At 48.2% G+C, this 13,141-nt stretch overlaps 1 protein-coding gene across 12 annotated transcripts in view; it reads left to right on the forward strand.

Annotated features, from left to right (window-relative positions):
- Window positions 1-1,524: 1,524 nt before the first annotated feature.
- The window catches only part of MSI2 (musashi RNA binding protein 2), a 264,564-nt gene continuing 252,947 nt past the window's right edge, over window positions 1,525-13,141 (forward strand). For 9 of the 12 annotated variants that reach the window (XM_075518397.1, XM_075518400.1, XM_075518399.1 and 6 more), the window contains exons 1-5: window positions 1,683-1,830; window positions 2,023-2,063; window positions 2,222-2,303; window positions 2,697-2,781; window positions 6,964-7,005. In XM_075518397.1, the coding sequence (XP_075374512.1) occupies window positions 1,769-1,830; window positions 2,023-2,063; window positions 2,222-2,303; window positions 2,697-2,781; window positions 6,964-7,005 (312 nt within the window). In that variant the 5' untranslated portion in view covers window positions 1,683-1,768. Of the gene's footprint in view, window positions 1,612-1,682; window positions 1,831-2,022; window positions 2,064-2,221; window positions 2,304-2,696; window positions 2,782-6,963; window positions 7,006-13,141 lie in introns of those variants that run through there. The other 3 variants (XM_075518401.1, XM_075518402.1, XM_075518398.1) reach the window with 3 other exon arrangements.

Raw genomic sequence — 13,141 nt, forward strand, 5'->3', positions numbered from 1 at the left:
GGTGCGGGAGCCCTGGGACGTGGGGGCACCGGGGTGCGGGAGCCCTGAGACACGGGGGCACTGGGGTGCAGGAGCCCTGAGACACGGGGGCACTGGGGTGCAGGAGCCCTGGGACGCGGGGGCACTGGGGTGCAGGAGCCCTGGGACATGGTAGCACCAGGGTGCAGGAGCCCTGGGACACGGGGCACCGGGATGCGGGAGCCCTGGGACGGGGGGGCACTGGGGTACAGGAGCCCCAGGACGCAGGGTCACTGGGGTGCAGGAGCCCTGGGACATGGTAGCACCAGGGTGCAGGAGCCCTGGGACGTGGGGTCACTGGGGTGCAGGAGCCCTGGGACATGGTAGCACCAGGGTGCAGGAGCCCTGGGACGCGGGGGCACTGGGACGCAGGAGCCCTGGGACGCAGGGGCACTGGGACGCAGGAGCCCTGGGACGCGAGGGCACTGGGGTGCAGGAGCCCTGGGATGCGGGGGCACTGGGGTGCAGGAGCCTTGGGACATGGTAGCACCAGGGTGCAGGAGCCCTGGGACACGGGGGCACTGGGGTGCAGGAGCCCCGGGATGCGGGGGCACTGGGGTGCAGGAGCCCTGGGACATGGTAGCACCAGGGTGCAGGAGCCCTGGGACACGGGGCACCGGGGTGCAGGAGCCCTGGGATGCAGGGGCACTGGGGTGCGGCAGCCCCGGGACGTGGTGGCACCGGGGTGCGGGAGCCCTGGGACGCGGGGGCACAGGGGTGCGGCAGCCCCGGGACGTGGGAGCACCGGGGTGCGGCAGCCCCGGGACGCGGGGGCACCGGGGTGCAGGAGCCCCGGGACGCGGGGGCAGCAGGCACCACCCGCTCTCTTCGAGCACCCCTAGACCGTCGCAGGTTAAACCCCGGAGCGTTTGCAGGGTCCGGGCCGGGCGCGGCACGCCGGCGACGGGCAGAGCGGGTGCCGGTGCCCGGCTGGGTGACGGGGTAAACGGCACCGGGCAGCAGCGCCCGCGCTGCCCGCCCCCCGCAGCACACGGCCCGCCCCCTCCCGGTGCCAGCTCGGCGGTGCCGAGGGACAAGCAGGGCAGGGGGGTGGCGGGCAAGCCCACGTCCCGTGCCGCCCTCGCCGCAAGAGCCAGCCCCCGCCCCGCCCCCCCCCCCCCCCTCGGGGGTCTGCTTTGCCCACGGACACGCGCGGGCGCCCCGAGCAGGCCTGCGGTGCCTAGCGAGGCCGTTATCGGAGCGGCGTGTTATCAGCCGGCGGCTCCCGCCGATACCGGCTGCCGCACGCGCGGGGGTGCTCGGCGCTGCTCGCCCCTGGGCGCTCGCTGCCGCGGGGGCCGCGCGCCGGGCGGGCGGGCGGGCGGCGGCGGCGCGCGCGCGGCGGTGACGTCGCGGCAGGGCCACGCGACGGCGGCGGGCCCCGCCCCGTGGCGCGGGGGCGGGAGGGAGGGAGGGAAGCGGGGGGCGGGGGGGTGGGGGGGAGAGGCGGCGCGGCGGCGCGGGATGGAGGGAGGAGAGGAGAGGATGGTGGCGGGGGGAGGGAGGGACGGCGCGGCGCGGCGCTGAGCTAAGCCGATCCCACGTGTGACGGATCTGGCTGCTTCCCCAGCGCCTCTCCAGTGAGATCCTCCGGTAGCGGAGGGAGGAGGAGGGGGGAAGGGAAGGGGAAAAGCAACCGGAGCGAACCGAGCCGGAGCCGGGCCGGGGGGGGCGGGTTGGGCGGGCGGGGGGGGTCCTCTCAGGGGCTCTCGCTCGGCGCGGCGCGGATCGCTGCGGGCTCCGCGCGGCCATGGAGGCGGACGGGAGCCAGGCTACCTCGGGGAGCCCCGGCGAGGCGCAGCACGACCCCGGGTAAGTCGGCGGGCGGCGGGGCGCGGAGCGGAGCGGCGGGGAGCGGGGCGGGGGGGGCCGGCCGGTCGGCCGGCCCCCCCCGCCCCGCTCCCCGCCGCTCCGCTCCGCGCCCCTCCGCGCCGCCGTGAGGTGCCCCGTCAAAATGGCCGATCCCGCACCGGCGTTCAACTCCGCTCTCTTCTCTCCCTCCAGCAAGATGTTCATCGGCGGCCTCAGCTGGCAAACCTCACCAGGTAAGGACCGCCGCCCCCCCACCCCTCCCCGTCGCGGTCGTCCCCCCCCCCCCCCCACGCGTCCCGCCCCGCGTGGGCCGCGTCCCGCCGCGCCGGGGCCTGCCCCCCCCCCCCCCCCTTTCCCTCCTCTGCCTCTCTGCTTCTCTCTCTCTCCGCAGACAGCCTTAGAGACTATTTTAGCAAATTCGGAGAAATTAGAGAGTGTATGGTCATGCGGGACCCCACCACCAAGCGCTCCAGGTAAAACCGCCGCCCACCCGAGTCGGGTTGACAAACTTCGCGAGTTGCCGCCGGGGCGGGTGGACCCCCCCGGCCCCACACCCCCCGCCATCCCGTCCCGTCCCATCGCACCCCACGCGTGGCCGGTGGGGCTCTTCGGGAGGTTTCTCCGCGCTCCCTGCGCCGCATCCCTCCAGCCGGGAGGAGGAAACAAAGCGGCCGGCGGAGGCGGAGAGGTGCAGGGGTGGCCGGGCCGGGGCTGCCCGCCCTCCTCCATCCCTCGGAACCGGAGGCTTTGGGGAAGGGGAGGGGGGAGGAAACAGCGATTTATTTTTATGACTTCTCTCCTTGTCTCTAGTTCTCATCACACCCCCCCCCCCCCCCCCCCGTTCCCTCGCTCTTTGTCTCTCGCAGAGGCTTCGGGTTCGTTACGTTCGCGGATCCGGCGAGTGTAGACAAAGTCCTGGCTCAGCCCCACCACGAGCTGGACTCCAAGACGGTAGGTCGTGCGTGGGGCTGCCCGGCTGCCCTTCGTCTGCTGCGGTGGCACGGCGGTGACAGGCGACGTTCCAGGGACCGTGCCCTCGCCCTGCGCTCGGCCGTGGCTGCGACTTGGGCCGGTTTTTTGCGGGGCGGTGTCAAGCTGTCATTGAACCGGGACTTTGCATGGTTGTCTCTTTCCTTTTTTTCTAGAGTCTGCCTTTGACTTAAGAAAAGCGGTAACTTTCTTTTTTTAAATCCGAATTTACCCATACCGACCGATGGCTCCTCCCCCAGCCTTGTATTTTATTGAGCGGTGACACTGAAAAAATTGTAGAGTAAAATCCAACTTTTTTTGGTGTTCCGCTGCAGAATGCTTTCTGCAGGGAACTTTCTACTTCTTTTGATTGATTATTTATTTATTGGTGCGCACGTTTCATGGTGGGAGTGACTTACTGTCAAATCGTAAAAGCTGCTTTTGGTGTCATTTCCCAAAGTCATTTTTTGGAGAGGTCCCCCTCACCTGTGATGTCAGGGCCCTTACGAAACGTACGCATTAATTTATGGAAAGCTGTATGAGAGCTCGAGAGTAGCTGTGGTAGAGAAGCACAAGTCCTAATTTGTTGTTGTTTCTCCAGAGCTTTTTGCTACGCTCAGTCTCCAGTGGATAACATAAGGAAAATGCTCGTGAGATTCAGCTGATCTATTTTTTAAATAAATGTTACATTTGCCTTTTTTTTTTTTTTTTAAAAAAAAAAAACACCCCACATGTAAGATTGGCCCTTGACCTGATACGGCGTTTTCAGTATTGGGTCAAACAAAAGGTATCAAGCGTGTGGAGCTTTAGGCCCTGTTTTTCTCCCTGCGATCAAGGCCATGCAAAAGGATGAAGTTTTGGTGCCTCTTACTTTGTTGCAATTTTAAGCCTCAGCAAACCTGGAAGGGGAGGGGGGAAGGACACTGGTAGAGGTCATTATTGCTTTGGTCGATCGCTCTGAAGAGGGTCGTGTTTTGGGAAGGGAAGGATCGTATCGGTTTAACTGTCTGGCAGAGAGCTTCTGCTGAACGTATTGAATGTGTTCGTTGCCGTAACTGTCTTTTATAGTGTGTATTCTGGATCTTAAAGGTTTTATTTTAACATGAGCATGGTGTTAGGAGGAATCCTGTCTCAGTGCTGGAACATCTTGTGTGTGCCTGTGTGTATGAGATTATGGTTAAATGAAGAATAGAATAAGCAGGGAGCAACATGAGTGTATGATTTTTTAAAAATGTAATTTATATGAAAACAAAAAGCCCAAAGCTCTCATAGAAGCAGGTGGAATCTAGTGTTTTAATTCGACCTACAAATTCTGCGGGGCTTGTCTGAACACGTAGCCCATGCTTTCACATGCCTTAATAATTTGATTTTAGCTTTAATCAGATATGGTAAGATAACTGATTCAACTGTGTTCCCGAGATTAAACTCACCAGACTTTTCATGTACAGCTATATTCTCTATGTGTTTTTAAAGATAAATTTAGATAAGAACAACAAAGGCAAACAGTATCTTGAACGAGGGTTTAAAAAAATAAATCACGGGAGGACACCCTGTCATATTTCTGACTATAATTAGGTCCTCCCCCAGCTTTTTTCCTGTATCACAGTGTAGTCCCTGCAATGTATTAATTTGCTCTTCTCTGGGGGAGGGGTGAAAAGCTTGACCAGGACAAATTTGCCTCAGTCTCGATTGTGTGATAATGACTGAATCAATCTAAACAAGAAATTGACCTTAGAATCAGTAATGCAGCTTAAAAGTAAAACATAAAACTAGCCAGGTTCCCTTTCAGCCGTTTATTTGTAGACGTGTTACAGTAACTGTTCTTTAGTATAACATAGCATTTGACTCTGTTTCAACGTTCAGCACAGGAGGCAGATCGGTTGGGTATTGGCATGGAAACGGCGCTCTTGTTTACAGTTACGTTAAAAGCTTTGTTTAGGTAATGGCCATTCATATCAGAAATAGTATTATAGTCATTTCCTAGAGGACTTGTAGATACAGTAAGTAGAATTGTACCTAACTAACTAATTTTTTTTTGGTAGAAGTTTTTTTTTTTGTTGTTGTTGTTTAAATAGTTGCCAGGGATATGCAAAAGGTATGGATTTGCCATGTTGATTGCTAGTGTTCATCTTCAAACGCTGATGGCGTTTATCCAAAAGGTTTTGTGAAGGAAAATTCAGTTATTTAAGAACGGCTGTCGCTGTGGTGCAAAGAACTCCATGCTCTTTGAACTGACCTTCAAAAATGAATGTGTTGCTTTAGAGTTTAATGGCTCTTCCAACTTCTTGCCAGGGGGACTTTGCAGTGATGTCCTTCTGGTGGGACTGGTGTTCTTTGTTGAGATAACTTTCCCTTTTGAAGCAAATGTAGAAACGTGCATATTTGCCTCCACCTTTGGGTATCGCTGTGGAAAATCCGTACCTGTTGTATTTCCCCAGTAGACAAATGCCTAGTCAGTGCTGAATATATTTGTAGATAATGTTAATCTCTATGAAAAGGTTAGCTTTCTAGATAAAGAATTTTACTTTTTATGCTTTTTGAACAATAAAGTGGCATGTAATCGCTCATTTCTCAGGTATGTCCTAAAAAAGATACTACATTCGTATCTGAGGTAGACAAATCAGTTTATCAGTTGCACATCAAATGTTTGTGCTATTTCCAATTTTGACAAATTAATTGAGTAAAACTGCTTTTTAGGAGAGGCCCGTGGTTTTTTGTCAGTGACAGGAATATTTATCACCGGAGGAATAACGATACCAAATGGAAACATCTCCTTTTTCTAATCAGGGTTAGCTTGAGGAGGAAAAAACCCAACAAAAACCAAACCCAAACTATTAAAGAAAGCCTCTACTTCCAAATATGCCTTAACACGATCAGGATTAGTTTCATCAGTTTGTTATGTAGTCAAAGATGACACTGAAAGCTGTCACAAGTTGCACAGTTAAGGTAGGATTTAGTCCTTTAAAAAATCCTTTTCCAACCTCTTTATTTACAACGTGTCTGCATGCAGGTGCTGCTAAAAAACAGAGGTGAAATCAGCAGCACGTAGACATTTTATTGCAATCATTTTTGAAGATGACAGTTTAAGATGGGCAGTTGTTTAAAAGGTATGATTTTTATTTACATCCAGCCATGCATCTACGGTGGTGTCTTTTTGTTTTTAAGTGATTTTTAAATGGTAGAGAAGAGTCGCTTTTTAAAGATGACCTATGTGGAAGTTGTTTTTAAAATTGCAGAATTAGCATTTTGGAATTGCAGAGTGGACACGCTTTCTAATTTATGCAGCGCAATGAGAGTCAATGCTGCATCTTAAAACAAGGGAGCACGGGGTAAAACAAAGATACTTTTTTCTTCCTTTTTGTCACTGTGGTGGCGTGCTTCATTCACGAACACTTCAGGTAACTCCTTCATGGAAAATCTTTTTTAAGAACTTGGTTTCTTCTGGTTTAAAATGCTTGTATGTTTCGTTTGTGTCTTGCTCTCCCCTCTTCCCCCCCTTCCCATAAATGCCCCTTTGTAGTCTTTCATTGCTCACATATGTTCTTTGAGGGTGAGCAAACCAGATCAGTTTGGCATATTTTTATGAAGGATGATCTTGTAGTCCTTCTAATGTTTTAGTTTTAATAACTGAAATGTAAATAATTTGACTTTGTGTTTTGCCTTTCTTTTTTGTGTGGTGTTGCTAGTCAGTTGACAAGACAAAGGAGAAAAATAAAAGAAAAACAAAATAACCCAAAACCCAACTGAAGGAAGGTGCAGGTGTCAAACACAACAGGTTAAGATCTTGATCAGGAATGCTGGCCGTCTTTCTGTGCAACCTCTGGAGTATGCAGATAACGCTTAACGTGCAGCTTTGGTTGTAGAGGCAGCACCCAGAGACTAATAAAGAGCTCCCTGAGCACCAGTAGAGATTGTTGCCCAGAAGATGATGTAGGAGGTGTACAGAAGAGATGTTTTCTTCCTTTCTTCCCATCTCCCTCCCCCTGCCAAAAAAACCCCAGACTAACCCAGCCTGTCATCCATCAGTTTGAGTAGTTGTAGATGACCCAATGTGCTGAATTATAAGCCTGAGAAATGAGGGATTAATAATTCAATGATTAAAAAAAAAGTATATAAATTGACAACAAAAGCTATCTTGTTGATTTCCCCTTTCTTTTTCCTCAGATTGACCCCAAAGTTGCATTTCCCCGACGAGCACAGCCTAAGGTAAGTAGGAGGATCGATAATAGGATTTTAGGCACACAGAGAATCATTGTTGCCAGGCAGTTCAGGTTTCAAACAGGGAATTGGCAATGAAAGCTTTTAAAGCCGGAGTGCATGGCGTCTTAAGGGTATCAGCGTATGGCTGTGAAACTACAGGAGAGCTGCTTTGTGCGATATTACGTGTCTCCGGTTTAACTGTCTCCTTGCAGAGTCCCGGTCAGTTGCGGCTGGCTGTAAAGCAGAGACTTCTCTAGTTCTAGCGGGAGATTGTTGCTGCATTACTTGCGTTTGTTATGCTATTTTACACAATATGTTTTGTATGATGTTTATGAAGAGCATTTGGATTAAGTGCAGACTTCAGGCTTGTTTTGAGCTGAGCTTTCAGTTCTGTGGTTGTGATGGATGGGAATATATCTCTGCCTTCATTGTTTGCAAATTTTCTTTTGTATAACTTCAGAGATGTGTTTGGAGACTAATAAGCATTGGATAGCAAGTTTCTGATGAAGCTCTGAACTCTTCAGGCCACAGGGTATTCTTTTGCAAGAACAGTGAAACAATGAGCTTTAAGTCTCTTAGCTGATCAGGCTGGCTGGAGAAGTGACCTTCTTCTTCCAGGGCACTCTTGCTATAGTGCGGCCAGCTTCCACGTTGGGACAAAGACGCTGTAGCCACGTGCAGAGGAACTTCCGTCTGCATGCTTGTTCTGAAATATCGCTGGGTGCCATTTCTTCTGGAGGAGTTGCTTATGGAATAGAAGTGGTTGTTGCTCTTTAGGCTGTGCCTAACAAAAACAACAGATCAGTTTCAAATCCAAATGTGCAGTCAGTTGTATTTGAATTTGGAAAGTCAGAGGCTGAAAGAAAACTTGTAATTGACTTTTTTCTTTTTTTATTTGTTTTTGAGAGTCTGTTGGAAGAACTTAATTTAGCTGGTGTGTGCCACTTGTATACACTCTAATCATCTTGGGTTACTTCAGTATTCTGTTAAAAAATGGAAAGACAAGGCTGCAAAGTTGTGGATGCAAGTCAATAAGGAAAAGTGGTTTAAAGTTGGTGGCAGGAGACTACCTGAGCAAGTTCAACCTAACAATTTTATTGCATATAGCTCCTCCTGAAAGCAAGCAGGTTAATAGCGTGTGGAACCATGATGTTAAATATTGTACAAAACATGCATCTAGGAAAAAAGATGTGTAATTTAAAAACCGTAGGCATATAGCAGGAGAGGTGCTAGTGATTTCTTTAAAAGAAAAAAAAAAAAGGGGGAACAAAACCCAACAGCCTACTTGCAGAATTTTAAACCAAACTAATGTAGTCAAATATTTAGAGGTTCTTTTCTCCATAGGACATATCTAATAACTAATTAGTGAATAATGGCGTGCCTGGCTTACTTCTGCGCTAAGCAAATAGTTTATAGTTCATAGGGTTTGTGGCTTCTGGATTATGTTGTTGGATTAATGCTGTCTTTAAGATACAGTTTAAAGTTATCAGAATTTTGAAAGGTTTCATAATTAAAGTATGAAGATGATCTTGCACTGTGACTGATGTTCCATTCTCCCTTCCCAATACCTTTTAAAGGCTTATTTACATTTTAAACTGTCTTCAATTACCAGTTATCTGTTTCTACAGTGTTATTTGTAAAAGTTTATAACGCTTACAATAGAGCTGTTAAGCTGTCCCATGTGATTTCTTCTATAACAATTAAAAAAAACAGGGCATGTCTTATGCCGAGGGTATTAGCGAGTTAAATTTTTGTGTTAAAGAATGCAAAATCAGGTCATTTTTACAAAGGGGATTTTGTTTTTCTCCACGTAGGTTTTGGTTTGGTTTTTTTTTTTTGGTGACAGACATCTTTCAAGTGTGGGGCAAATCCTGGAACGTATGCTGGATTCCACTCTTAGCAGGAACTGGCCCTCTCTGGAGAGATCAGCAGTGTCTGTTTCTGCTTTTTTCACACTTGTCCTTTCTGAAGTGTTGGGATTTCTACAGGGCACTTGGAAAAAATCTTCAGATTGAAAGGAGCCTTATCAGGAAGTTGGAGAAAATCAGATGCAATAAAGAACAGATTTTTACATCAATTATGACATATTATTCTGGACTGAATTTCATAATCTGGATTTTTTTTGTTTTCTGTTTTTTAATTAGATACTGAATTAAGGTTTTGGACTTTAGTTGTTCATTTATCCCAGTTGAATACCGAATGCTCAGCGTTAAAATGTGACTGTACTTTAGTCTAATTAACTAGCTAATGCTTGGGTCTGTGGAGATTAATGGCATTTAATGAAATGTCTCTGTCTCTCTCTAGGTTCGAGGGAGAATTTTTTTTTTCTTCCCCCCCCCCCCCCCCGAGTACTCTTCCTTCCTGGTGTGTTTAGCAGAATGGAGGTTGGGCTTTTTTCAGTGGTCTTGCTGGCTTTCCACCCTGACGGTGACTGGGTGCTGAGGTGGAAGCAAGGCTGAGGGCGTTCGCCCTTCTTGTGCAGGCAGACCTTCTGGCAGCACTTCCCTCCATCCATCCCCTTCCTTCGGGAGCCCTTTTGACCTGCCTCGGCACGATTAACTCTTCAGTGGCTGTGCTGGTTCTCGGGCTGCATTCACCTCCTTTTGCCGGATCACATGCTCGCTGTGGTCTGCGGGGTCACGCTCACTTATTTGTGCGCGCACAATAATTTGTGCTCATTCCTTCCCCCCTTCTGATTCACTTTAATTGGCTAGTCTTCCCTTTCAAACCGTAGCCCAGTAAAATGCTTTCTTTTGGGCTTTTTTAACTGCATCTCCATGATTTGACACCTCTCTGGTGATGCAAATTGGTTACTGAGCAAGAAGTGGCAGGTTGTAACAGCAGAGCATTCTTCCCTGATTTTTTTTTTAGAATGACCCTTGCAGAAAATCCTTGGTGATTGCCTCCAGTGGATTACGCCATGATGTGTAATCCAGCTCTCCTTGTGAAGTCCACGACGACTTGAAGCCATTGTTTTAGAAAATTTGCTGCAGGGGTTTAACTTGTTGAGGTTCTTGTATATGGCTAACAGCGAGATGAAAAGAATATACGTATGCTTTCTCACGGCTGCTGTTCCTTCGTAAAAATCTGTCTTGCTTCTAAGTGCTGGAAGGCGTTCTGTAACGGTTGATAATTTATAACTCTGCTGACTTAAAATTCCTTAAAAAGCAGCAGAGACAGGGGGTAGTAGTTTTGTACCCCCTTTTGAGTATTGAAGACTACAATAATTTGACTTTTTAATATACATAGCCTGTCAGTTCTGACGTTACCTGCTATATTAGGTTGGAGGAGCCTTATCAAATTTAGCACGTTCATTAGATATTTTCAAATGTAAGCAATTTCCACCCTCACCCCCCCCCCCCCCCCCCCCCCTTTAGGGATTTATTTGAAAAACAAAACAAACCTGAAGAGCAAAAGGACAGCAGCCTCAGTCCCTGAAGAAGCTCCTTGGCCCTGAAAATATCTTCATGTGACTTACTGGTATAGAAATTTGGATGCTTTGTCATGCAAAGCCACATATGAAACAGAGGCAGATAAAACTTCAGTTAGAGTTTACAGTTAGTGAGGCTACCCACTGAGTTGTATTTTGTGCTCAGGTTCCTCCAGGATGGGACCGAGGTGCCTGTTCTTCCTGGCACTTACTACAGGGGCATAATGTGTATGGTTTGGAATTGCTCCGGCAAGCCAACAAGCTGGAACTACTTGTAGTACCATTTGGCGGCATTCGTTAGCATTGTGTGTGTGACCTGCTGACTATAGTCTCTATGCATCCTCTTCAGCAGCTGTTAAATAAAAAGGGCAAGCCGACTACTGCTGCTAGCTACTGGAGCTGCTCGTGTAGCTTGGTGGCGTGGGCTGTGTGCTGGGTGCTGGACGTCCAGCGTCCTGTCTGCTGGTGACCCAGAGTAGAGGTGGTTGTTGTCAAGATTGCGTATTTTAATTTGGGATTTAATCTACGTGGGCTGGGTACAATATTCTGATGACCATTTGGTCACAAAATAGCAAAAGGTCTTTATTCGGTTTGATAGTCAGATGGTGATGCTGAATACCTGTTTTCATTAGACATATTTTATTCTAACAGAGGACAGTGGTGGACCGATAACTGGTTCTGGCATCTCTGTGCTCCAGTCAGTGTATCTGCAAACTGTGTGTACCTTGTCTGTGGACTAGCTGGTTTCCTGTCTGGCCAGGCACATGGACTTTCAGAGGTGCAGTTGTGCACATCTGTTCCTCCTCTGGCGAAAAACAGAGTGTCAACAACTCTCCTTTCATTTGAGTCACCCCTGGTTAAACCCACGTGAAGCTGGCTATTCCAGAGCAGCAAATGGAGGGCATGCCCTTTTGGAATAACACCCAGGCTAACCTGGGATATTTTTTTTTAAAGCTAACCAGTGGATTTGGATGTCTGATTCCAATTAAGTTAACTGTGGGTGGGGTGTCTGCATCCCTCGGCCGCCTGATAAGCGTGAGCCAGAGTAGCAGAGATTTTATTCCAAAGCGAATGATGGACCTTGAAAATCAAGAGTTCTGTTGTTTGTTTCCTCCCCTGCTTCTGCCTGTAAACTCCTCCAGGTTAGTCCCACTGCTTCCCGTCTTATTTTAAGTATTGGGTAGACTTTGAAGTCTTTTTCAAAAGAATGTGAACTGAACACACTAGCAGAACTCAGGATTCTTCCTTTCCCGCCACCCTTCCTTCCCCACCAGGCTGTAAAGACCAGCAAGGTCAGGCCTTTTCCCTATGTTTTTTTATTTTTTTCTTTTTTTTTTTTTCCCCTTTTAAAATTCCCCTGCAGGTCTGGATGGAGTAAGAGAGGAAGTATTTCCTGCTCTTGGCATTGGGCATAGATGTGTACTTTAATAATATTGCTGTGTCTTCTGCATATAAAGTAATATGAAGTCCTTACCAGAGGATACGAGGGATTTCTTTTTGTGGTTGACGGCCAGTGTTCAGGTATCTTGTTCAACCAATCTTGACATAGATCTGTTGTCCAGGGTAAGCTGCTCCTAGAATTTGTCTCCCTCTGGCATTGGATGATCAGATGGAAAAGTTGATGAGTCTGTGTCTTGGCTAATCAAGCCAGGTCTTCTCAGGTAGTAGAGGATCAGGGTTTTGAAACCCATTATTCTTGGGCTCAGATTCTTGCTCTCTGCGATCTCTTCGAGGCAGAGCATGATCTCTGTTCTTGGATGCTAGCAGCCAGAGGAAAAAGTGGCTGTGCAAGGCGTTCTGTGGAGTGCAGTCAGTTTTGTCAGAAGCAAGAGCTGAGCTGGATTTTTGTGATTTTGTTGTTTTTGGAGATGTGAACGTTTATTTCTTCTCCCCAACCACTCAGGTAGATTGCTCACATTGTCCTTAATCCCCACAGACTTGTACTGGTGTAAAAGGTATGTATTTTCATTATCATTGCCTGAGGACGTCTTTCATGTTAAGAATAGTCCTAATGTACTTTCCTTCCCTTTGACTTACTGCTAACTAAAAGATAAAATTGAACATCATGTAACTTGGGATTTTTTTTTCCTACATTCCCTGTGCTTTTCTGTATTGTTGGATTATTTTTAATAATGTTTACCAGGTAACTTTTCTGCGCTAAGCCCTTGGTGCTTGGATATGCCAGGAAAGGGTCCGAAATGAGGGAGGTCAGGGAAATGGAAGAAGAGCAGCACGCTAACACCCTTGTGTGCTCCTCTCTGCTTCCAGATTGAGTACATCTCGTCTGCAAAGTGCTGAGCCTTTATCAGCCCGGGGGTAGGTCTACTAATGACTGATCTAAAACCATCAAATTCATTTATTTGTCACTGCCAGTGACAGGCCAGTTAATGCTAATGGATTCTTTTTTTAGCCTGTTGACTCTGGTGATAGTCTCATAAATGTTGTGAAATCCAAAGCATTAAGGGAACTTGTAACTTATTTTTAGAGGAGAGTATTGAAACAGGGTAATGTGGTGTGTGTAGATCAAGGTGTACGTTACGCTGAGAAGCAAAAAAGAACAACTCCTCTATTTCATTAAGCCATACGTAGATGTCTTTGCTGTTCCTAATAGTTATTTGACTTTTCAATTGTATTTTAATGTTCTCTTTAAACACGTTTTGGGTCATGCTATAAAGGGAGGAGAAGCTGTAAATAGAACCAGTCATCTTAGGA

This window comes from Mycteria americana, chromosome 15 (assembly GCF_035582795.1).
Source record: "Mycteria americana isolate JAX WOST 10 ecotype Jacksonville Zoo and Gardens chromosome 15, USCA_MyAme_1.0, whole genome shotgun sequence".
NCBI lineage: Eukaryota > Metazoa > Chordata > Aves > Ciconiiformes > Ciconiidae > Mycteria > Mycteria americana.